This window comes from Bos indicus, chromosome 1, assembly GCF_029378745.1.
Source record: "Bos indicus isolate NIAB-ARS_2022 breed Sahiwal x Tharparkar chromosome 1, NIAB-ARS_B.indTharparkar_mat_pri_1.0, whole genome shotgun sequence".
NCBI lineage: Eukaryota > Metazoa > Chordata > Mammalia > Artiodactyla > Bovidae > Bos > Bos indicus.
In genome coordinates this window covers 133,247,559-133,272,972 of record NC_091760.1, presented here as the reverse complement: position 1 = coordinate 133,272,972, position 25,414 = coordinate 133,247,559, and the positions used below count along the sequence as shown (strand labels likewise).

General features: G+C 37.0%; 1 protein-coding gene across 5 annotated transcripts in view; it reads right to left on the bottom strand.

Moving 5' to 3' along the window:
* STAG1 (STAG1 cohesin complex component) overlaps positions 1-25,414 on the bottom strand; it is a 509,253-nt gene that overhangs the window by 56,979 nt on the left and 426,860 nt on the right. For all 5 annotated transcript variants that reach the window (XM_070770514.1, XM_070770470.1, XM_070770576.1 and 2 more), the window contains 4 exons: positions 14,303-14,406; positions 1,100-1,192; positions 907-996; positions 549-752 (listed from right to left, as the gene is read on the bottom strand). In XM_070770514.1, the coding sequence (XP_070626615.1) occupies positions 549-752; positions 907-996; positions 1,100-1,192; positions 14,303-14,406 (491 nt within the window). The remainder of the gene's footprint in view (positions 1-548; positions 753-906; positions 997-1,099; positions 1,193-14,302; positions 14,407-25,414) is intronic.

Here is a 25,414-nt window from a genome sequence, read left to right as displayed (position 1 = left end):
AAAGAAATCGTATGAGCCTGGGTGTCAGGACATACAAAGCTGTGGGAATTCCAGGTTGCCTTATATAGATTGAAGGAAGATGGCAACACTCAGGAATCACAGAAATAATCATAAAAGTAACCAGTTGGAGGTGCTTGCTGCTTTCCTAGGCACACCACTGGTGAGCAGCCATTCTTTATTAGCACACTTTATTTTCATGTTCTATTCACTAGTACATCATAATAGTTCAGTAATATTAAAATGCAAATTAGATTCCAGGAATAGAAGATGAAATAAACATGAGCTAAAAAGCTGGCCTTAAAAAGAATTTCCTTAAAAGAAAAAAACAAAAAAATCTGCCCGTTATGAAACAGGTTTTTTAAAATAAAAATAAAGTGTAACTAAGGCTGATCTTTATAAAATGAACTGCAATAATGCTGCCAGGCTGTGAAACCGTTAAGAGAATTCTACTAAATTTCATTTTTAAAATGGAAAAATTTACAAACTCAGCTACCTTGAATAATTATTAGCCAAAATTATTATATGTATACATTAACTTTAAAACCAACCTCTTGCAATAGATCTTCCACAGAATGATTGAATCGATCTACAAACTCATCAATCAGTTGGCTTCGAGCTATGTCAACTCTGTTCTGGATGGTATACTCTTCACTGCATAAGATGCTATAGGTTTTACTGCAGGCTTCCAGAACATCTGATTCTACATGTTTCTCCACAACAAATTTAATCTGTTTTAATAAAGCGTCTAGATGCTGCAGAGGAAAAAAAACTATGATATTTAGATTAATAACAAAAAACAAAACTAAGCATCTGTCACATAATAAGCCTATAAATTACATGAAAATAAAATAATCCAGGTAATAAAACAGATTATAATAGTAGAATTTCAATTTTACAGTTTCTTACCTTTTCCATTCTACCTGTGCTATAAATTTCTAGATCAAAATACTGTGGGATTTGTAGCAAGTTTGCTACCTTCTCTGCATCTGCAGAATACTAGAAGAAGAAGCAAAGAAAAACATGTAACTACTTTAATAGTATAGTGTAGTAAAGCAAATTTGGTGGCATACTATCACAAGACTGAAAATGGAAACTGTACCTTTGACAGCAACATCGGCAGTGTGATAATAAAATGCTCAGTCAATTTGTTTCTGTCATCAATTTGAGTTTTCCTTTCTTTGGCAGTTAGCACCTAGAAATAAATTTACATGTGTAAAGAATAAGTGTCATGTACTAATTTAGAAATCTAGACTGTTACAAAGATGATGAAGCACTGGCAGATAATTTAACAGAATTTGCAGAAAAGCTTAACAAATGACTAAAATAAATGTATCTAGTTTTACTCAAATTACTAATAAACATGTACTCTTCCTTTATTAAATAGCTACTTATTTTAGATAAATTATTACTTGTTTAGATCAAAACAAAAACATTTCTAAAAAACCAGTTACAATATTTGAGACAGAGGGGTATAGCCTGTGGTCACTGAGCAGACTAGAGCCCTTCACCTTAACCTGTACTCAACTAAATTAAACCATAGGTGGTTCCAAAAATAAAACATTAAAATGCAGGCTCAGTGAGGATAATTACTTTCCCAAAGTATTCTGCAGTTTGAAGGAATATGCCACCATAATTTTGAATGATTTTACAGGACAGAAACATTCCAATATAAACTGCTACTTTATAAATGTAAACCTCAATGTCTGATAACATATGAAAGAATAGGATGTCCTATTTAATTGTTCTTTCAGGGGCTTTATTGCTTTTCAATAAAATCATGGCATCTGGTCCCATCACTTCAGGGCAATTAGATGGGGAAACAATGTAAATAGTGACAGACTTTACTTTCTTGGGCTCCAAAATCACTGCAGATGGCGACTGCAGCCATGAAATTAAAAGACGCTTGCTCCTTGGAACAAAAGCTATGACAAACCTAAACAGTGTATTAAAAAGCAGAGACATTTCTTTGCCAACAAAGGTCTGTATAGTCAAAGGTATGGTTTATCCAGTAGTCATGTATGGATGTGAGAGTTAGACCAAAAAGAAGGCTGAGCATCCAAGAATTGATGCTTTTGAACTGTGGTGCTGGAGAACTCTTGAGAGTCCCTTGCACAGACAGCAAGGAGATCAAACCAGTCAATCTTAAAGGAAATCGACCTTGTATATTCAATGGAAGACTAATGCTGAAGCTGAAGCTCTAATACTTTGGCCGCCTGATGTGAAGAGCAGACTTATTAGAAAAGACCAATGCTGGGAAAGACTGAAGGCAGGAGGAGAAGGGGACAATAGAGGATGAGGTGGTTGGATGGCATCACCGACTCGATGGACATGAGTTTGAGCAAGATCCAGGAGATGGTGAAGGACAGGGAACCCTGGCGTGCTACAGTCCATGGGGTTTCAAAGAGTTGGACACAACTGAGCAACTGAACAACAACTGTTCTTCAACCTCTTAAAACATAAATATTTTGGAATGCTCTACCACAAAGTGTCAAGCTTGGTTTTGCACAAAATAATTAAAGGGGCTACATATAAAATGAAATGTATATGTATATAGAAATGTATTTAGAATATTGAGAAGTCTTGAAATTCATTAGACAATGAAGGTCTAAGGATATTGATTTTAGGGTAATAGCTATCTTCAATTAAATGGTCATTGTGTCAGGCACTCTATGTACATGAATTTATTTAATCCTCACGGAATCTTCGATGGGAGAGCAAAAATGGCATAATACCTATGAAGGGGAATTTCAAAATATCCAACAAAACCGTACACACTTTTTTTCTTTGCCCCAGGTATCTTACTTTAGCAATCTACCCCACCAACAAACTTGGTACAAGTATGAAATGATACAGGATTATTCACCTCACATTATATCTAGCAAAAGACTGGCAACAACCAAAAAGACTCTCAATAGTATATCTGCAAAACAAATCCTATTCAGACATAAGAAAATACAAAAAATCTGCAAGTAAAGTTATGTAGTAATACCCAGGATATACTGCTAAATGAAAATATAAGGTACAGAACACCATATATAATATGCTATCTTTTATACAGATAGGAGATTGAAAGGGAAGAGGATGGAGAATAAAAGTACATGCACCTGTATTTGTGCATGTATTTATCTATATTTGCAAAATGAAACACTGAAGGAGAGATTAAAAAAAAACAAATAAAATTGGATACAGGTAGAAAAGGAGTATAGAGGGAAGGATTTAAAAGACTTCTCTAAACATTCTGATTTTTTAACAAAGTAAATTTTTTATGTATTTCCAAAAAATAAAGATGCAAAACAAAATCAAAGAGGTAAAAACTCTGTTATGCTAAATTTAAGTCAGAAATATTAATATGAATGCATGATTTAAGCACAATGTATATATATAAATATATGTATTTCTTAGCTCTGTATACCAATGGTGCCTAGAAGAAATGATAACCAATTGGCAATGAGTATTCTTAGTGAATCACAACAAACTGTGGAAAATTCTTCAAGAGATGGGAATACCAGACCACCTGACCTGCCTCCTGAGAAACCTGTATGCAGGTCAAGAAGCAACAGTTTGAACTGGACATGGAACAACAGACTGGTTCCAAATCGGGAAAGGAATACGTCAAGGCTGTATTATTGTCACCCTGCTTATTTAACTTATATGCTGAGTATATCATGAGAAACGCTTGACTGGATGAAGCACAAGCTGGAATCAAGATTGCCAAGAGAAATATCAATAACCTCAGATATGCAGATGACACCACCCTTATGGCAGAAAGTGAAGAACTAAAGAGCCTCTTGATGAAAGTGAAAGAGGAGAGTGAAAAACTTGGCTTAAAACTCAACATTCAGAAAACAAAGATCATGGCATCCAGTTCCATCACTTCATGGCAAATAGATGGGGAAACAGTGGAAACAGTGGCTGACTTTACTTTTCTGGGCTCCAAAATCACTCCAGATGGTGACTGCAGCCATGAAATTAAAAGACACTTGCTCCTTGGAAGAAAAGCTATGACCAACCTAGATAGCATATTAAAAAGCAGAGACATTACTTTGCCAACAAAGGTCCATCTAGTCAAAGCTATGGTTTTTCCAGTAGTCATGTATGGATGTGAGAGTTGGACTATAAAGAAGGCTGAGTGCCGAAGAATTGATGCTTTTGAGCTATGGTGTTGGAGAAGACTCTTGAGAGTCCCTTGGACTGCAAGGAGGTCCAACCAGTCCATCCTAAAGGAAATCAACCCTGAATATTCATTGGAAGGACTGATGCTGAAGCTGAAACTCCAATACTTTGGCCACCTGATGCGAAGAACTGACTCATTGGAAAAGACCCTGATGCTGGGAAAGACTGAAGGCGGGATGAGAAGGGGATGACAGAGGATGAGATGGTTGGATGGCATCACTGACTCAATGGACATGAATCTGAGTCAACTCTGAGAGTTGGTGATGGATGGGGAGGCCTGGCGTGCTGCAGTCCATGGGGTCGCAAAGCGTCGGACATGACTGAGCGATTGAACTGAACTGATCTTTATTGACAAGATTTTGATTTTTACATATCACTCTCTATCAAAAGGAACTAGTGCTCGTGGGAGATTCCTATTCTAGGGCAATGTAGCCTACAGCGTGGGTCCCCAAAGACCATTGGTTTCCTAGTATTCATGCCCTTAATAGAATCTCTTCCAAAAATGAATAAGGCTGACATGTGTAACCTAAAGAATACTGTGGGAATTATGCTATATGACTTTTGAGGTCATAAAAGACATAGAAGTGTCCACTTTATTCTCTCTTGCACCATTCATTCTGGGGGAGGCTTGCAGCCTTGAAACAGTACTACTAAGAGGTCAACATGGTAAGGATCTAAGGCTTCCTACCAACAATAAACACTAACTTACCAATCATGTGACTAAACCATTATGAAGTAGCAAATTTAATATTAAGACTCCAGAGGTTAAGGCCCTGGCTATATCTTAACTGTAACCCTACGAGAGACTCTAAAGTAAAAAACAGCCAAGTCATTCACAAATTTCTGACCTACAGAAACTATATGAGACAATGAATACTTATTCCTTTAAGCCTCGAAGTTTGGAGTACAGTTGTCCCCCTTAACTGTGTGGGATACATTCGAAGATGCCTAGTGGATGTCTGAAATTGCTAATTGCCCTGAACCCTTGATATAGTATGTTTTTTACCACCACGAACATGCCTATGTTAAAGTTAAATTGATAAATTAGGCATAGTGAGAGATCAACAACAGTAACTAACAGAACAATTATAACAATATACTGCAATAAAATGTGAATGTGGTCTCTCTCTTTCAAAATATTTTATATAAATTTAATGCCTTTTCCATCTTAACTAAGAATTCATCAAGTATTGTGGCCATTACTTTTGCAGTTTGATGTATGACAGTAAACAAACAGAAATTTCCTTTTCCTTCCTCACAATGTCACAGACAGAAATTTATTCTTAACGAACATCTTTGCAAACTCAGTACATATTTTTTTCTCTTCCTGTTAAGTCTAGAACTTTCATCTTTTCACTTATAGGAAGCAGTTATGGCTTTTCTTTGACATATCCAAAATGCCAGCATCACTACTCTTGTGCATTCAGGTCAATATTTAGTACAATAAGGGATACTTGAACACAATCACAGCAACACTATTATAGCAGATTTGGTAACCTATAAGAAGTGTCTAACTGGTGGAGTACATTTGACAATGATATGATTCATGTTCCGGATAGGATGGAGAGAGACAAAGCTGGATGTCAGAATTTTTACCATGCTTCTCAGCATAGCATGCAACTTCAAACTTATCAACTGTTTATTCTTGAATTTTCCATTGAATATTCTGGACCATAGTTGACTGGTAATTAAAACTTGGGAAGAGAAATGATGGATAAGGGACAACTACTGCAATTCTTTTAAATATAGCAATAGATTACTAATATAAGCAGTAAAGGAAGAAAGTGAGCCTGGAACATTTTGCTCTAAAAGAAAGCACTCAAAAAGTGGTAGTATGTCAAAATGACAAGAAATTAGCCCAAAGGGGCTGTCAGTCAAAATTACATTCTGTCATTGCTTCATCAATTTCTCTAAGTTTTTTTTTCCCCATTTGTAGCATTTTAAGGCAAATTGTTGGTATATCATTTCACCCCTAATATTTAAGTATGTATTTAACAGATGAAGATGCAAGAACAGACTTTACATCTCCAATATTAAACAATAATCGCTTATTATCATTACGTACCCAGTCACTACTTTTCTCAGTCTTTACTTTTTGGAATCTTTCCTGTATTCATGTGGGTGTGCTAGGTCGCTTCAGTCATGTCTGACTCTTTGCAACCCTATAGCCCTCCAGATTTCTTTGTCCATGGGATTTTCCAGGCAGGATTCTGGAGCAGGTTGCCATGACCTCCTCCAGGGGACCTTCTTGACCCAAGGTTCAAACCTGTGTCTTTTAAGTCTCTTGCACTGGCATGCAGGTTCTTTACCACTAGCGCCACCTGGGAAGCCCTATGTTCATATTTAATGAAATTATTAATACGGTTAAATTTGTATCAGCCACTGGGCTATTTGTTATCTATGTATCTTTTTTTCCTCCCCTCTTTTCATTCTTTGTTGTCTTCTTTGCAATTAAACATTCTTCAGCATGCAATTGGAACTTCTCTGTTGATTTTGTTCTCCTTTTTTAGGTATGAGAGGTTGTTCTAGAGGTTACAATATATCAATAGCTCTTCAACTTATTACAAACAACTTCAAATTAATAATGAATTAATTATAACAAAATACAGCAATTTTACTCCAAGAGAGTTCTATTTCCTTTACCCTTCTTTGTGCTATTGTCACGTGTCTATATGTATTACAATCTTAACACTACAATGCTAGTACTATTGCTTTAAAATAATCTCATGTCCCTTTAAAAATTACACAGCCGTTTATGTCCACCCACATATTTATCATTTCTAGTACTTTCTATTTCTTGCTGTGGATTATGGTTTCCATTCTTTACAACTTAAAGGATTTTCATCTTTAGTGTTTCTTCAAAGGCAGGTCTTTTAAACAACATGTCTCTCAATCTTTGTTTATATAGGAATGTTTTCATTTCACCTTCATACTTGTAAAATAATTTTACTGAATTTAGAATTCTTGGTTGGCAATTTTGTTGTCTTCTGGTGACTGTCATTTTACTGTCTTCTGGCCTTAACTGTTTCTGATAAGTCAAACTATTAAAGCTATTGCTGCTGTCCTCCACATTAGTTCTTTTTCACTTGCTGCTTTCAAGATTTTTCATTTTTGTCTTTCAACAATGTGACCTGTGTTTACACTATTTGGGTTTTTAAAAAATTTCTTGGATCTGTGGATTAATATTTCTCACCAAATTTGGGAAGTCTCTGGCAATTACTAATATTCCTTTAAATGTTTTCCTTCTTGTCTCCTTCTCTCATTCCTTTCTTTCTAGGACTCCATTATACAAATCTGGTGCACTTGATGTTGTTTCACACATTTCTTAAGCTCTGCCATTTCTCTTCATCTTTTTCCCTGTTTTGTTCAAAATGAATAATTTCTATTAATCTTTCATGTTCACTCTTTCTTCTGTCATCTAAAATCTGTTGAGCTCATCTAATAAATTATAAATTTGTTATTGTAATTTTCAACTCATAAATTAGCATTTGAAAAACAAATTACTCACTCCTTATTTCTTGTTACTATATTTTCCTATAATTCTCTGAACATATTTTCCTATAAGTCTTTGAATACATTTATAAAAAGGGCTCTGAAGTATCTGTTAAATCCAACAATTGGGCCTATAGAGAAGTCATTTCTTGTTTCTAAGCTTTTTTTTTTTTACATTTTAAATTAATTTTAATTTTCTTTAACCTGCCCTGGGTCTTTACTGCTGAACGTGGGCTTTCTCTGGTTGTAAGTCAGGACTACTCTTCATTGTGGTGCATGGGCTTCTCATTGTGGTGGCTTCTCTTGCTGCAGAGCACAGGCTCTAGGCATTCAGACTTCAGTAGTTGAGGCATGTGGGCTTAGTTGCTCTGTGGCATGTGGGATCTTCCCTGAATAGGGATCAAATTAGTATCCCCAGCACTTGGCAAGTGGATTCTTAACCACTGGACCACCAGGGAAGCCCCTGAGAAATCATCTCTATTGTCTACTTTCCCCCCTGAGTATGTTCACACTATACTGGTCATTTTTTTTTTTTTTTGGCATGGCTCCAATTTTTCTAGAAAAGCAGACATTTTGGGGTATCTTGTAACAGCTATGTATTTCAAAGTTATTTTCCTAAGTTTCACTTTAACAAATTAATCTTTAATTGAAACTGTGTAACTTTCTCTCTCCCATGATAGATGGTTTCTGTTTGGAATTTTACTTTTTTTTTTTTTTTAACCTGTCTTTCTGGAAGTTTCCTCTGTGTTTCAACATATCACTGGTTAGCCAATGATTTGGCAGAGATTGTGTTCAAATGCTTCAAATTTGTAAGACTCCTCTCTGAGACCTGATTTGCTGTGGCATAGGGAGCACATTCAAGGTTCAGTCAGTTTTCTTGATTTTTATTTTCTGTTGCGTTTTCTCAGGTTTCCCAATCAGCCAGGGATGTATGAAGAGTTTATTAAACTTTTTACTGTTTTCTTGTTTCCAGTATTTTTATGGTTAGATTCTTGGCTGGTCCACTATTCTTGCCAATTGCAGATATAATCTCTGAATGTCACAGGTGAAAGTTTCTCTTATATGTGTTTCTTTCGTTTCTAGTTGACAAAGTTGTGGACTTTTCCCTCTTGTCCCATATTGAGCCTTTTCTCTCTGACAGCAATTGTATGCTGGTTTTTGCATACAGTGCCATTCTGGTAAAATTAGAGATGTCACCAATCAAGCTTGTGGGCTGTGTACACTGTAATCCTAGGCAAAGGCTGTAGCCCCCTACAGCTTTAAACTGAAGCTTCAGCAATTTTTCAAGAATATAAGCACACCTCATTATATTTTGCAGATACTGCATTAAAGAAAAAAATCCACCAAATTGGAACTCTGTGACAACCCTGTCTAAGCAAGTCTATTGGTGCCATTTTTCCAGTAGCATTTGCTCACTTTGTGTTTCTGCGTCACATTTTGGTAATTCTGGCACTACTTCAAACTTTTTCATCATTACTATTAGATTTGTTCTGGTGTGAACAACAATCTTTGATGTTACCACTTAACTTGTTTTGGGGTGCCAGAAACCATGCCCATATAAAATGGGGAACTTACTCGATGAATGCTGTGTCTCACTGATGCTCCACTAACTAGCTGTTCTCCCCTCTTTCTCCCTTTCCTCAGGCTTCCCTACTCCCTGAGACTCAACAATATTAAAATTAATAACCCTACTAACCCCTAATAAGCCTCTTAAGTGTTCAGGTGAAAAGCTTCATCACACATCTCTCACTGCAAATCAAAACCTTGACGCAGGTGAAAGAGGAGGATGAAAAAGCTAGATTAAAACTCGGCATTCAAAAAATTAGATCATGGCATCTGGTAATATCACTTCATGGTAAATATATGGGGAAACAATGGAAACAGTGACAGACTTTATTTTCTTGGGCTCCAAAATCACTGCGGATGGTGGCTGCAGCCATGATTTTAAAAGATGCTTGCTCCTTGGAAGAAAAGCTATGAGAAACCTAGATCAGTTCAGTTTAGTTCAGTCACTCAGTCGTGTCCGACTGTTTGCGACCCCATGAACTGCAGCACGCCAGGCCTCCCTGTCCATCACCAACTGCCAGAGTTCACCCAGACTCAACGTCCATCGAGTCAGTGATATCATCCAGCCATCTCATCCTCTGTCATCCCCTTCTCCTCCTGCCCCCAATCCTTCCTAGCATCAGAGTCTTTTTCAATGAGTCAACTCTTCACATGAGGTGGCCAAAGTACTGGAGTTTCAGCTTTAGCATCATACCTTCCAAAGAAATCCCAGATAGCATATTAAAAAGCAGAGACATCAGTTTGGTGACAAAGGTCCGAATAGTCAAAGCTCTGAGTTTTTCAACAGTCATGGACAGATGTGAGAGTTGGGTCATAAAGAAGTCTGAACCTCAAAGAACTGATGTGTTTGAACTGTGTGCTGGAGAAGACTCTTCAAAGTCCCTTGGATAGCAAAGGGGATCAAACTAGTCAATCCTAAAGGAAATCAACCCTGAATATTCATTGGAAGGGCTGATGCTGAACCTCTAATACTTTGGTCACCTGATGCAAAGAGCTGACTCATTGGAAAGGACCCTGACGCTGGGAAAGACTGAAGGCAGGAAGAGAAAGGGACAACAGAGGACGAGATGGTTGGATGGCATGACAGACTCAATGGACATGCGTTTGAGCAAACACACAGGGAAGCCTGGTGTGCTACAGTCCATGGGGTCTCAAAGACTTGGACATGACTTCAGTTCAGTTGCTCAGGCATGTCCGACTCTTTGCAACCCCATGAATTGAGCACACCAGGCCTCCCTGTCTATCACCAACTCCCAGAGTTCACACAAACTCATGTCCATCGAGTCGATGATGCCACCCAGCCATCTCATCCTCTGTCGTCCCCTTCTCCTCCTGCCCCCAATTTGTCCCAGCATCAGAGTTTTCCAATGAGTCAACTCTTCACATGAGGTGACCAAAGTATTGGAGTTTCAGCTTCAGCATCACTCCTTGCAAAGAACACCCAGGACTGATCTCCTTTAGGATGGACTGGTTGGATCTCCTTGCAGTCCAAGGGACTCTCAAAAGTCTTCTCCAACAACACAGTTCAAAAGCATCAATTCTTCGGTGCTCAGCTTTCTTTATAGTCCAACTCTCACATCTACACATGACCACTGGCAAAACCATAGCCTTGACTAGCCAGACCTGTGTTGGCAAAGTAATGTCTCTGCTTTTGAATATGCTATCTAGGTTGGTCATAACTTTCCTTCCAAGGAGTAAGCGTCTTTTAATTTCATGGCTGAAATCACCATCTGCAGTGATTTTGGAGCCCCCCCAAATAAAATCTGACACTGTTTCCACTGTTTCCCCATCTATTTCCCATGAAGTGATGGGACCAGATGCCACGATCTTCGTTTTCTGAATGTTGTGCTTTAAGCCAACTTTTTCACTCTCCTCTTTCACTTTCATCAAGAGGCTTTTTAGTTCCTCTACACTTTCTGCCATAAGGGTGGTGTCACCTGCATATCTGAGGTTATTGATATTTCTCCTGGCAATCTTGATTCCAGCTTGTGCTTCTTCTAGCCCAGCGTTTCTCATGATGTACTCTGCATATAAGTTAAGTAAGCAGGGTGACAATATACAGCCTTGACATACTCCTTTTCCTCTTTGGAACCAGTCTGTTGTTCCATGTCCAGTTCTTACTGTTGCTTCCTGATCTGCATATAGGTTTCTCAAGAGGCAGGTCAGGTGGTCTGGTATTCCCATCTCTTGAAGAATTTTCCACAGTTTATTGTGATCCACACAGTCAAAGGCTTTGGCATAGTCAATAAAGCAGAAATAGATGCTTTTCTGGAACTCTCTTGCTTTTTCCATGATCCAGAGGATGTTGGCAATTTGATCTCTGGTTCCTCTGCCTTTTCTAAAACCAGCTTGAACATATGGAAGTTCACAGTTCATGTATTGCTGAAGCCTTGCTTGGAGAATTTTGAGCATTACTTTACTAGCGTGTGACATGACTTAGTAACTGAATAACAAAAACTAGACACGATTAAGCTTAATGGGGAAGGAGTGCTGAAAGTTAAGACAGGTCGGAAACTAGGCCTCATGCATCAAACAGTTAGCTAAGCTGTGAATGCAACGGAAATGTTCTTGAAAGAAATTAAAAGTGCTACTCCAGTGAAAACATAAATAATAACGAAGTGAAACAACCTTATGGAGGATATGGAATCAGCTTTAGTGATCTGATAAAAGCAAACCAGATATATAATTCCTTATGTCAAATTCTAATTCAAAGCAAGGCCCTCTTTTAAATTCTATGCTGAGAGAAGTGAGGAAGCTCCAAGAGAAAAGTTGCAATCTAGTTCATGAGATTTAAAAAGAAGCCATCTCCCTAACATAAGACGTGAAGGTGAAGCAGCAAGTACTGATGCAGAAGCTGCAGCAAGTTATCTAGATCTAGCTAAGACAAGTAATGAAGGTGGCTACGCTAAACAAAAGATTTGCAATGTAGATAAAATAGCATTATATTAAAAGAAAATGCCACCTAGGATTTTCATAGTTATACAGGTGGTGACTTTAAGCTGAAGCCAATGTTCATTTGCCTTTCTGAGAGTTCTAGGGCTCCTTGATGGTGGTGGTTTAATCGCTAAGTCATGTCTGACTCTTGCGACCCCATGGATTGTAGCTTGTCAGGATCCACTGTCCATCGGATTCTCCAGGCAACAATTCTGGAATGGGTTGCCATTTCCTTCTCCAGGGGACCTTCCCAACCCAGGAAATGAACCTGGGTCTTCTGCACTGCAGGCAGATTCTTTACCAACTGAGCTATGAGCTGCCTATCACAATATTCATTTTGCAGCCCCACGGATCAAGGGACCCTTGAATTATGCTAAATCTAACCTGCCTATGCTCTATCAATGCGACAACAAAGTCTGGATGATAGCACATCTGTTTACAATGTGGTTTCAGTTCAGTTCTGTTGCTCAGTCGTGTCTGACTCTTTGTGACTCCATGGACTGCAGCATGCCAGGCTTCCCTGTCTATCACCAACTCCCGGAGCTGGTGGTTTGGCAAGTATTTTAAGCCCACTGTTGAGATCTACAGCTCAAAAAAAAGATCCCTTTCAAAATATGACTGCTCACTGACAATGCATCTGGTCACCCAAGAGTAATGACGGAGATGCACAAAGAGAATAATGTTTTCATGCCGCCTAACACAATATTCATTTTGCAGCCCCATGGATCAAGGAGTAATTTCGACTTTCAACTTTTACTAGTTAAGAAAAATGTTGTAAGGCTATAGCTGCCATAGACAGTGACTCGTCTGAGGAATCTGAGCAAAGTCCATTGGAAACTTTCTAAAAAGGATTCAGCATTCTAGATGGCACTAAAAATATTCATGATTCAAGGAGAAGAGGTCAAAATATCAACATTAATAGGATTTTTGAAGAAGTTGATTTCAACTCTTATGAATGACTTTGAGAAATACAAGGAGTTCTGTGGAGGAAGAAACTACAGATGTGCAGGAAATAACAAGAGAAAGAATTCAAAGTGGAGTCTGAATATGTATAAACCTCATGACAAACACTTTAACAGATGAGGAGTTGCTTCTTATGGGTGAGCAAAGGAAGTGGTTTCTAGAGATGTAATCTACTCATGGTGAAAATGCTGTGATGATTGTTGAAATGACAATCAAGAATTTAGAATATGACACATACTTAGTTGATACGCAGTGGCAGGGTTTGAGAGGACTGACTTCAGTTCTGAAAGACTTCTGCTGTAGGTCAAATGCTATCAGACAGCATTACATGCTACTGAGAACCAGTTTTCAAAAGGAAAAGTCCACCAATGAGGTAAACTTCATCATTGTCTAACTTTAAGAAATTGCCACCAGCAAAAAGACTCTAACTTTCTGAAAGCTCAGATTATTGTGTTTTTCTTTAAGCAATAAAGTATTTTTAAATTAAGGTATGTACATCGTTTTTCTAGGCATAAGGCATTATACACTTAATAGACTATTGTATAGTGTAAATACAACTTTCATATGCATTGAGAAAAGAAAAAAATCATGTGCCTGGCTTTACTGCAATATTTGCTTTATTGTAGTGGTCTGGAACTCAACCTACAATATCTCTAAGATATGCCTAGAAATACTTCTCAATTTTTTTTTTTTTTTTTAAATCTGTGGTGAATTTCCAGAGCCCTGATATGGGTTTTGATATTTTTTCCAGTTTCATTCCTTTTTTTGCGGGGGTGGGGGTGGGGAAGAGGAAGGAAATTGCCTACTTCTTCACACTACCAGAGTTAGTCTTTCCATCTGTGATCATCTCAATTCATCTGGAATAACAATGAAAGATCTAATCCTTAGGAACGTTGATAAAGAGTCTGGGGTCTTCAAGGAGGAAGGGGTCCAGAGCCCTTGAGGAAGAAGGGGTCAGGGGCTCTCAAGGAGGAGAAAAGGACAAACTTTTTCTACATTGCTTTGTCTTAGTCAATATAACAATGTATCTTGGTTGAGGACATGTTTCTCCTTAACAAGAACCTTCTGACTAATCTTGTTATCTTAAGACCTTTCTATTGTTAGTTCTAATCCTGTTAATTTAAGATGTATGTTGTGGGAGTGGGTCTGGTAAAAGTATGTAAGGCCAACTTACTCTCTTGCCGGTACCCCTTCCCACTGGAGGATGTGCCTCAGCAGCTTGACGAATTGTACAAACCATGAGCTCTATAAGAGCACTCTCCTGACGGTCGGACATTGCTAAAGTCAAACAAAACACATTAGGATAAGTAGATAGTTTTATAATAGCCACATATCAAAAATGCACACAATATAAAAAAAAACCTGCAAACTATTACTTAAAGACTAAGGTTAAGTTCTATTCTTTGTCCTTTTTATCTTTTCAATAATATGTATCTGTCATAAGTCAAATAAGAAAGAGATACACAAAGTAAAGAAAAAAAGGACAACCTCTGGTTTCTTCTAATACCTAATCTCTCGTAATATCATACTTCTGAATTGGGCAATGCCAAAATTTTCCTTCTATATCATTTCAAAGTTTACATATATTTTTCTTTTTTTAGTAAAAAAAAAAATTAATAGATTCTGAGTATCTTTCAAGTGATATGACGTATATGAATAATTACCTTAAATAATTACAAGTTATTACATAGTTTGTGTTTCACAGTTTATCCAACCTGCTCTATTAACATTCACTCAAATTTTCCCCAAATTCTTGTCACATTTATAAAAAATTCAATAACAAGTATCATAAATACACACATTATGTAACTAACACTTCTATTTTGGCAGAATAAATGTCAAGAGAGGGAATAATGAGTCAAAGGTTAAAATCTTGGTACTGACAAATCAATAAGGTTACTTACTGCAATCCACACCTCCAACTGCAATGATGACAATATTTGATTCCTTTTATCCCTGCCAACACTGGATGTTATAAGTTCCTTTAATTTTTGCCAATCCAATCACTTAAAGTGCTATTTCTTATTTTGCTCCTGCATAATTAGTGGAGTGCATTTTCTTGTTTATTAAATTTTTTTGGAGATTTTTCTGTTTATTCTCTACTAACTTTTCTATTGTTATACACGTTTCTTGGATTCTTATATTTTAGTAGCATTAACTTTGTCTTAAATGATGCAAATATTTTCTCACAGTTTGTTCTTTTGGTTTTAGAACTCCTCATGGTATATTTTGTCAGAAATAGTTAACCTTTACAGAGTCATATCTATACTGATTTGTTTTCTGACTTTCAGATTTCTCTCTTTGCTTTCCAGGATTTTTATTTATTTGTTTTTTTGAGAGATAAGTGACATACAATACCATACAGATTTCAGTTGTACTACACAATGATTTAATTTACTTACATTGTGAAATGATCACCATAGTTAAGTTTAGCTATTATCTATCATCTCATATAGATTAAAAAGAAAAAAGTCTTTTGGGTTTCTTGCATTGCTTTCAAAGAGCTCCTTTCTCCCAGAGATCAAAGAAGTGTATTTTCTTCTCTGTTTCTGTTGCTTGCTTTTACATCTCTTATCTATCTGAAATTTATTCTGCTGATAGTATTAATATCAGGTATGGGTCTGTTTACTCCCACCAGAGGAGCACTCAATGATGCCCCCACCATTGTTGAAGAAAATCAGCTTTCCTTGGTTTATTTGAAATGTCACCTTTTAACATGTTTTAGATGCTCCTATATACTTTGATCTATTAATATTTCTGGATTCTTAAGTTTCAGTGTTATAAAGCCATGCTGTTTTGATTATAGCAACTTTATAATGTTATAATATACCTTAATGTGTAACTTAATTCAACTAATTTGAATATTTAGTTGAACAAATTTCCCTTATCTAATGCTTTTCCCTAAAAATTTCTAATTACTATAAAGGTAGTAGCAAACAATTTATTAAGTATTTTCTATATGTAGGGCACAGTTATAAATAACTTTTCAAACTACTCAATTAGTAGTAGACCCAAGATATGAACCCAGGCAATCTGACTTCAAGGTTTATGCTCTTAAGCACTATGCTATACTGTCTTTATAACATATGCATGAAATTCTGCATAAATTTTAATTTTTAATTTTTATTGGAATATAGTTGATTTACAGTGTTGTGTTAATTCAGGTGTACAGCAAAGTGAGCCATATATATATATATATATATATATATATCCACTTTTTTTTAAGATTCTTTTCTCATATAGGCCATTAAAGAGTACTAAGTAGTTTCCTGTCCTATACAGTAGGCCATTATTAGTTATCTATGTTATATACAGCAGTGTGTATATGCCAATCCCAATCTTCCAATCTATCCGCCTCAACTTTCTGGTAACCATGTTTGTTTTCTGCTTCTGTAACTATTTCTGTCTTGCAGATTGTTCATTTGCACCCTTTAAAAAGAATATTCCACATATACCTAATATCATATATTTGTCTTCTCTGTTGGACTTACTTTACTCAGTCTATGTAAGTTTTAAAATCATTATGCTTAGTTCATTTTCTCACCTCACCTTTCAGAACTCTCTCAAATGCATTGGAATTTGAACTGGTATTTTTAAGAAAATTATACATTATGTTGGGAAGAACTGACATTTTAATCATCTTTCCAGCCAGGAACATGATATAACTCTTCATTTATAAGATCATATTTGACATTATTTAATGAAACATTATGATTTTCTTCATACTGATTCTGTACTTTTCTTATTGAATTCATTCCTATATATATATCTTAAAACATTTTGAAACTAATTTGAATAGTTTAATTTTATCTTTGTCTCCATCCTTGTGTTCTTTTCTCTGTATACATGTTTATGCTAAAGACAAATTAAAAAAAGAAGACCAATAGATATGGGGATTATAGAGACAGAACTAGGCATAAAGAAAAAATAAGAAGCTTTGGAAGCTGAGACGTTTATATTGATTATTTCAAAATAAACTGGGGCAACACCAACGAAAAGACAAGCAAAGACGTTACATCTTATCCCTTACTCTATACCAAAATCATCCTGAACAGGAATATGTATGTACATCTTAATTCAATCATTTTTAACACTTTAACTGATAGGAAAAACACATGAACTTTAGCTTGTCTTAGTAAAACCACAGAAACAGCTTCAGCTTTCCATTTATACTCTCTGATTCAATGCTTAATAATATGAAAAAACTTCCCGTGCAATAAAACAATCAAAGTTTCTACTTTATGATTCTAGAATTTCTTGTTTTTTGACATTTGGCTGGGGATAAAGGAGTGACGAGACTATGAACTACTGGGTCAGCCAAAAAGTTTGTTTGGGTTTTCCTGTAAGATGTTACAGAAAAACCTGAATGAATTCTCTGGCCAACCCAATAAATGCATTTTCTATTATTTATGAAAAAAAATCAAGTTCTGTGGAAAATGAGGACAAAGAAAACCTTATTAAATATAGAAATACTCTTCTCTTATACACTAAAATATACAGATTATTGTTGAAGAATAACTCAACCTTATATAGTGTCTAACATCATCAGCTTTATTAGTGTATAATTTGAAACAACCATTTTGATATGGCAAATTCAAAACAATTGAAATTTACAAGTGAAAACAAGCAAGCCTTAAGCCACAGTTGAGAGCCAAACAGCCACAATGGCAGAAAGGAATGGGTGCTGTTTGCTCTATGAATTATCAAATAACTACACAACTTTTTAAGTTTTCAGAAACCTTTTTACATATCTCAATTTCAATCTTATCACCTTAAACTCTGGCTTTTCTCCTTAATACCACTGAAAAGAAACACTAAAAAGTCACGGATGACCTAAATGTTCACTTAAAGCTGATGGTCTTTGCACAGTCCTTTTTCTCCTCCTTTGCAGTATTTGATATTATTAACCACAGCTCTCTTGAACACCCTTTTTACTGGGCCTTCTATAGTGTACAGTTATCTCTTACCATCCTTTTTATATAGCTTGCTCTCACCCTTGTTCTTCCTTCTTTTGTCCCTTTCCTATCACAATTTTAAAAACTCACATGGGCTTTTTATTTCTATAATTTATCTTCATCTTTTGTATTTTTATTATCATTTCCCATAGAGACCACTGCAACAGTTATCTAACTGATCTTCTGCCTATTCCAAAAATGTTGACAAAAAACATTTTTCTTAAAATACGAAGGTGATTAAATAACTTTCCTGTTTAAAATCTTTCAGTGGCTTCCTATTACACTTTAGATCAGATCAGTCACTCAGTTGTGTCCGACTCTTTGGGACCCCATGAATTGCAGCACGCCAGGCCTCCCTGTCCATCATCAACTCCCGGAGTTCACCCAGACTCAAGTCCATCGAGTCAGTGATGCCATCCAGCCATCTCATCCTCTGTCGTCCCCTTCTCCTCTTGCCCCCAATCCCTCCCACCATCAGAGTCTTTTCCAATGAGTCAACTCTTCGCATGAGGTGGCCAAAGTACTGAAGTTTCAGCTTTAGCGTCATTCCTTCCAAAGAAATCCTAGGGCTGATCTCCTTCAGAATGGACTGGTTGGATCTCCTTGCAGTCCAAGGGACTCTCAAGAGTCTTCTCCATCACCACAGTTCAAAAGCATCAATTCTTTGGCACTCAGCCTTCTTCACAGTCCAACTCTCACATCCATACATGACCACAGGAAAAACCATAGCCTTGACTAGACAAACCTTTGTTGGCAAAGTAATGTCTCTGCTTTTGAATATGCTATCTAGGTTGGTCATAACTTTCCTTCCAAGGAGTAAGCGTCTTTTAATTTCATGGCTGCAGCCACCATCTGTAATGATTTTGGAGCCCAGAAAAATAAAGTCTGACACTGTTTCCACTGTTTCCCCATTTATTTCCCATGAAGTGCGGGGACCGGATGCCATGATCTTCGTTTTCAGAATGCTGAGCTTTAAGCCAACTTTTTCACTCTCCACTTTCACTTTCATCAAGAGGCTTTTGAGTTCCTCTTCACTTTCTGCCACAAGGGTGGTGTCATCTGCATATCTGAGGTGACTGATATTTCTCCTGGCAATCTTGATTCCAGCTTGTGTTTCTTCCAGTCCAGTGTTTTTCATGATTTACTCTGCATGTAAGTTAAATAAACAGGGTGACAATATACAGCCTTGATGAACTCCTTTTCCTATTTGGAACCAGTCTGTTGTTCAATGTCCAGTTCTAACTGTTGCTTCCTGATCTGCATATAGGTTTCTCAAGAGGCAGATAAGGTGGTCTGGTATTCCCATCTCTTGAAGAATTTTCCACAGTTTATTGTGATCCCCACAGTCAAAGGCTTTGGCATAGTCAATAAAGCAGAAAGAGATGCTTTTCTGGAACTCTCTTGCTTTTTCCAAAATCCAGAGGATGTTGGCAATTTGATCTCTGGTTCCTCTGCCTTTTCTAAAATCAGCTTGAACATCAGGAAGTTCACAGTTCACATATTGCTGAAGCCTGGCTTGGAAAATTTTAAGCATTACTTTACTAGCGTGTGAGATGAGTGCAATTGTGCGGTAGTTTGAGCATTCTTTGCCATTGCCTTTCTTTGGGATTGCAATGAAAACTGACCTTTTCCAGTCCTGTGGCCACTGCTGAGTTTTCCAAATTTGCTGGCATATTGAGTGCAGCACTTTCACAGCATCATCTTTCAGGATTTGGAATAGCTGAACTGGAATTCCATCTCCTCCACTAGCTTTGTTCATAGTGATGCTTTTAAGGCCCACTTGACTTCACATTCCAGGATGTCTGGCTCTAGGTCAGTGATCACACCATCATGATTATCTGGGTCGTGAAGATCTTTTTTGTACAGTTCTTCTGTGTATTCTTGCCATCTCTTTTTAATATCTTCTGCTTCTGTTAGGTCCATACCATTTCTGTCCTTTATCGAGCCCATCTTTGCATGAACTGTTCCTTTGGTATCTCTGATTTTCTTGAAGAGATCCCTAGTCTTTCCCATTCTGTTGTTTTCCTCTATTTCTTTGCATTGATCGCTGAAGAAGGCTTTCTTTTTTTTTTTTTAATTTTATTTTTAAACTTTACATAATTGTATTAGTTTTGCCAAATATCAAAATGAATCCGCCACAGGTATACATGTGTTCCCCATCCTGAACCCTCCTCCCTCCTCCCTCTCCATACCATCCCTATGGGTCATCCCAGTGCACTAGCCCCAAGCATCCAGTATCGTGCATCGAACCTGGAACCTGGACTGGGATCTCGTTTCTTACATGATATTTTACATGTTTCAATGCCATTCTCCCAAATCATCCCACCCTCTCCCTCTCCCACAGAGTCCATAAGACTGTTCTATACATCAGTGTCTCTTTTGCTGTCTCGTACACCGGGTTATTGTTACCATCTTTGTAAATTCCATATATATGCGTTAGTATACTGTATTGGTGTTTTTCCTTCTGGCTTACTTCACTCTGTATAATAGGCTCCAGTTTCATCCACCTCATTAGAACTGATTCCAATGCATTCTTTTTAATGGCTGAGTAATACTCCATTGTGTATGTGTACCATGGCTTTCTTATCCATTCATCTGCTGATGGACATCTAGGTTGCTTCCATGCCCTGGCTATTATAAACAGTGCTGTGATGAACATTGGGGTACACGTGTCTCTTTCCCTTCTGGTTTCCTCAGTGTGTATGCCCAGCAGTGGGATCGCTGGATCATAAGGCAGTTCTATTTCCAGTTTTTTAAGGAATCTCCACACTGTTCTCCATAGTGGCTGTACCAGTTTGCATTCCCACCCACAGTGTAAGAGGCTTCCCTTTTTTCCACACCCTCTCCAGCATTTATTATTTGTAGACTTTTGGATCGCAGCCATTCTGACTGGTGTGAAATGGTACCTCATAGTGGTTTTGATTTGCATTTCTCTGATAATGAGTGATGTTGAGCATCTTTTCATGTGTTTGTTAGCCATCTGTATGTCTTCTTTGGAGAAATGTCTATTTAGTTCTTTGGCCCATTTTTTGATTGGGTCATTTATTTTTCTGGAGTTGAGCTGTAGGAGTTGCTCGTATATTTTTGAGATTAGTTGTTTGTCAGCTGCTTCATTTGCTATTATTTTCTCCCATTCTGAAGGCTGTCTTTTCACCTTGCTAATAGTTTGCTTTGATGTGCAGAAGCTTTTAAGGTTAATTAGGTCCCATTTGTTTATTTTTGCTTTTATTTCCAATATTCTGGGAGGTGGGTCATAGAGGATCCTGCTGTGATGTATGTCAGAGAGAGTTTTGCCTATGTTCTCCTCTAGGAGTTTTATAGTTTCTGGTCTTACGTTTAGATCTTTAATCCATTTTGAGTTTATTTTTGTGTATGGTGTTAGAAAGTGTTCTAGTTTCATTCTTTTACAAGTGGTTGACCAGATTTCCCAGCACCACTTGTTAAAGAGATTGTCTTTAATCCATTGTATATTCTTGCCTCCTTTGCCAAAGATAAGGTGTCCAAATGTGCGTGGATTTATCTCTGGGCTTTCTATTTTGTTCCATTGATCTATATTTCTGTCTTTGTGCCAGTACCATACTGTCTTGATAACTGTGGCTTTGTAGTAGAGCCTGAAGTCAGGTAGGTTGATTCCTCCAGTTCCATTCTTCTTTCTCAAGATCGCTTTGGCTATTCGAGGTTTTTTGTATTTCCATACAAATTGTGAAATTATTTGTTCTAGCTCTGTGAAGAATACTGTTGGTAGCTTGATAGGGATTGCATTGAATCTATAAATTGCTTTGGGTAGTATACTCATTTTCACTATATTGATTCTTCCAATCCATGAACATGGTATATTTCTCCATCTATTAGTGTCCTCTTTGATTTCTTTCACCAGTGTTTTATAGTTTTCTATATATAGGTCTTTAGTTTCTTTAGGTAGATATATTCCTAAGTATTTTATTCTTTCCGTTGCAATGGTGAATGGAATTGTTTCCTTTATTTCTCTTTCTGTTTTCTCATTATTAGGGTATAGGAATGCAAGGGATTTCTGTGTGTTGATTTTATATCCTGCAACTTTACTATAGTCATTGATTAGTTCTAGTAATTTTCTGGTGGAGTCTTTAGGGTTTTCTATGTAGAGGATCATGTCATCTGCAAATAGTGAGAGTTTTACGTCTTCTTTTCCAATTTGGATTCCTTTTATTTCTTTTTCTGCTCTGATTGCTATGGCCAAAACTATGTTGAATAGTAATGGTGAGAGTGGGCACCCTTGTCTTGTTCCTGACTTTAGAGGAAATGCTTTCAGTTTTTCACCATTGAGGATAATGTTTGCTGTGGGTTTGTCATACATAGCTTTTATTATGTTGAGGTATGTTCCTTCTATTCCTGCTTTCTGGAGAGTTTTTATCATAAATGGGTGTTGAATTTTGTCAAAGGCTTTCTCTGCATCTATTGAGATAATCATATGGTTTTTATTTTTCAATTTGTTAATGTGGTGTATTACATTGATTGATTTGCGGATATTGAAGAATCCTTGCATCCCTGGGATAAAGCCCACTTGGTCATGGTGTATGATCTTTTTAATGTGTTGTTGGTTTCTGATTGCTAGAATTTTGTTAAGGATTTTTGCATCTATGTTCATCAGTGATATTGGCCTGTAGTTTTCTTTTTTTGTGGGATCTTTGTCAGGTTTTGGTATTAGGGTGATGGTGGCCTCATAGAATGAGTTTGGAAGTTTACCTTCCTCTGCAATTTTTTGGAAGAGTTTGAACAGGATAGGTGTTAGCTGTTCTTTAAAGTTTTGGTAGAATTCAGCTGTGAAGCCGTCTGGACCTGGGCTTTTGTTTGCTGGAAGATTTTTGATTACAGTTTCAATTTCCGTGCTTGTGATGGGTCTGTTAAGATTTTCTATTTCTTCCTGGTCGAGTTTTGGAAAGTTGTACTTTTCTAAGAATTTGTCCATTTCTTCCACGTTGTCCATTTTACTGGCATATAATTGTTGATAGTAGTCTCTTATGATCCTTTGTATTTCTGTGTTGTCTGTTGTGATCTCTCCATTTTCGTTTCTTATTTTATTGTTCTGATTTTTCTCCCTTTGTTTCTTGATGAGTCTGGCTAATGGTTTGTCAATTTTATTTATCCTTTCAAAGAACCAGCTTTTGGCTTTGTTGATTTTTGCTATGGTCTCTTTTGTTTCTTTTGCATTTATTTCTGCTCTAATTTTTAAGATTTCTTTCCTTCTACTAACCCTGGGGTTCTTCATTTCTTCCTTTTCTAGTTGCTTTAGGTGTAGAGTTAGGTTATTTTTTTGACTTTTTTCTTGTTTCTTGAGGTGTGCCTGTATTGCTATGAACTTTCCCCTTAGGACTGCTTTTACCATGTCCCACAGGTTTTGGGTTGTTGTGTTTTCATTTTCATTCGTTTCTATGCAAATTTTGATTTCTTTTTTGATTTCTTCTGTGATTTGGTGGTTATTCAGCAGCGTGTTGTTCAGCCTCCATATGTTGGAATTTTTGGCTTTCTTATCTCTTCTTGCTATTCTTTGGAACTCTGCATTCAGATGTTTATATCTTTCCTTTTCTCCTTTGCTTTTCGCTTCTCTTCCTTTCACAGCTATTTGTAAGGCCTCCCCAGACAGCCATTTTGCTTTTTTGCCTTTCTTTTCCATGGGGATGGACTTGATCTCTGTCTCCTGTACAATGTCACGAACCTCATTCCATAGTTCATCAGGCAGTCTATCTATTAGATCTAGGCCCTTAAATCTATTTCTCACTTCCACTGTATAATCATAAGGGACTTAATTTAGGTCATACCTGAATGGTTTAGTGGTTTTCCCTACTTTCTTCAATTTCAGTCTGAATTTGGCAATAAGGAGTTCACGGTCTGAACCACAGTCAGCTCCTGGTCTTGTTTTTGCTGACTGTATAGAGCTTCTCCATCTTTGGCTGCAAAGAATATAACCAATCTGATTTCGGTGTTGACCATCTGGTGATGTTCATGTATAGAGTCTTCTCTTGTGTTGTTGGAAGAGGGTGTTTGTTATGACCAGTGCATTTTCTTGGCAAAACTCTATTAGTCTTTGCCCTGCTTCATTCCGTATTCCAAGGCCAAATTTGCCTATTACACTTACAATAAACTAAATAAATTACACTTACAATAAACTAAATAAATAAACTAAATAAATAAACTAATAAACTAAATAAATCCACTTATGAACTTAAATATTCTACATCATCAGGCCTCTGCCTCTATCTCATCTAGTATCGCTGACCCACAGTGCTATAGCTATTGCAGCTTCTGGAATATAACAATATCATTCATGCTATAGGCACTCTGCAGTTACCATTTCCTCTATCCAGACAGCTGTTTTCTTCTAAAGGCTAGCCCCCATATCCTTTAGATTCCTGGCTCACGGATGGCATCCTTAGAATCTCCTTTTGAGATTCAATCTAACAATGGACACCTTCTTATTGTTATTACCTATCATAGGTACTTATTAACTTTTGAAATTATTCTGACCACTTAGTTTTGGTCTACCATCCCCACTTGAAATGTAAGCTCCATATGGGCAGTGAGCTGTCTCTGATTAAGACTACACTCGCAGTGCTTAGTATAACAGCACATAAGAGATGGTCAACAAATATGTTTATATTATAACTGAATTAATGACTCACTACCTGAAGAATTCCACTTATCCATGTTACGTCAGCCTCAACTGGATCACAGAATTCTAACCTTCAATGACCACAGAAGTTTATCTAATCAACAAGACTTTTCTTAATAAATGAAGAAGCTAAGACCCAGAGAAGTTAAATAACTTAGCTATGGCCCTGTTTTTGCCTGATTACCTGTTATCTAGACCTTCACATTACACTAAAAAATTTAACCAGCAATTTGATTTTGCTGTAGAATACACATATATCCCCACAAACTACCATCTCTTAAAAACACTGCAAAGTAGTCTTATAGAAGTTGTGACTTATTATTATTTTTCTTTTCCATTATGGTTTGTTATACAATATTGAATATATTAACAGTTCCCTGTGCTATACAATAGGACCTTGTTGTTTATCCATTCTATATACATTTAGGATTCCCTGGTGGCTCCGACGGTAAAGAGTCTGCCTGTAATGCAGAAGACCAGAGTTTGATCCCTGGGTCGGGAAGATCCCCTGGAGAAGGAAATGGCAACCCACTCCTGTATTCTTGCCTGGAAAATCCCATGGTCGGAGGAGCCTGGTGGGCTACAGTCCATGGGGTCGCAAAGAGTTGGACACGACTGAGTGACTTCACCTTTATACAGTCGTCTGCATCTGCTAGTCCCAAATTCCCAATTCAACCCCTTGCCC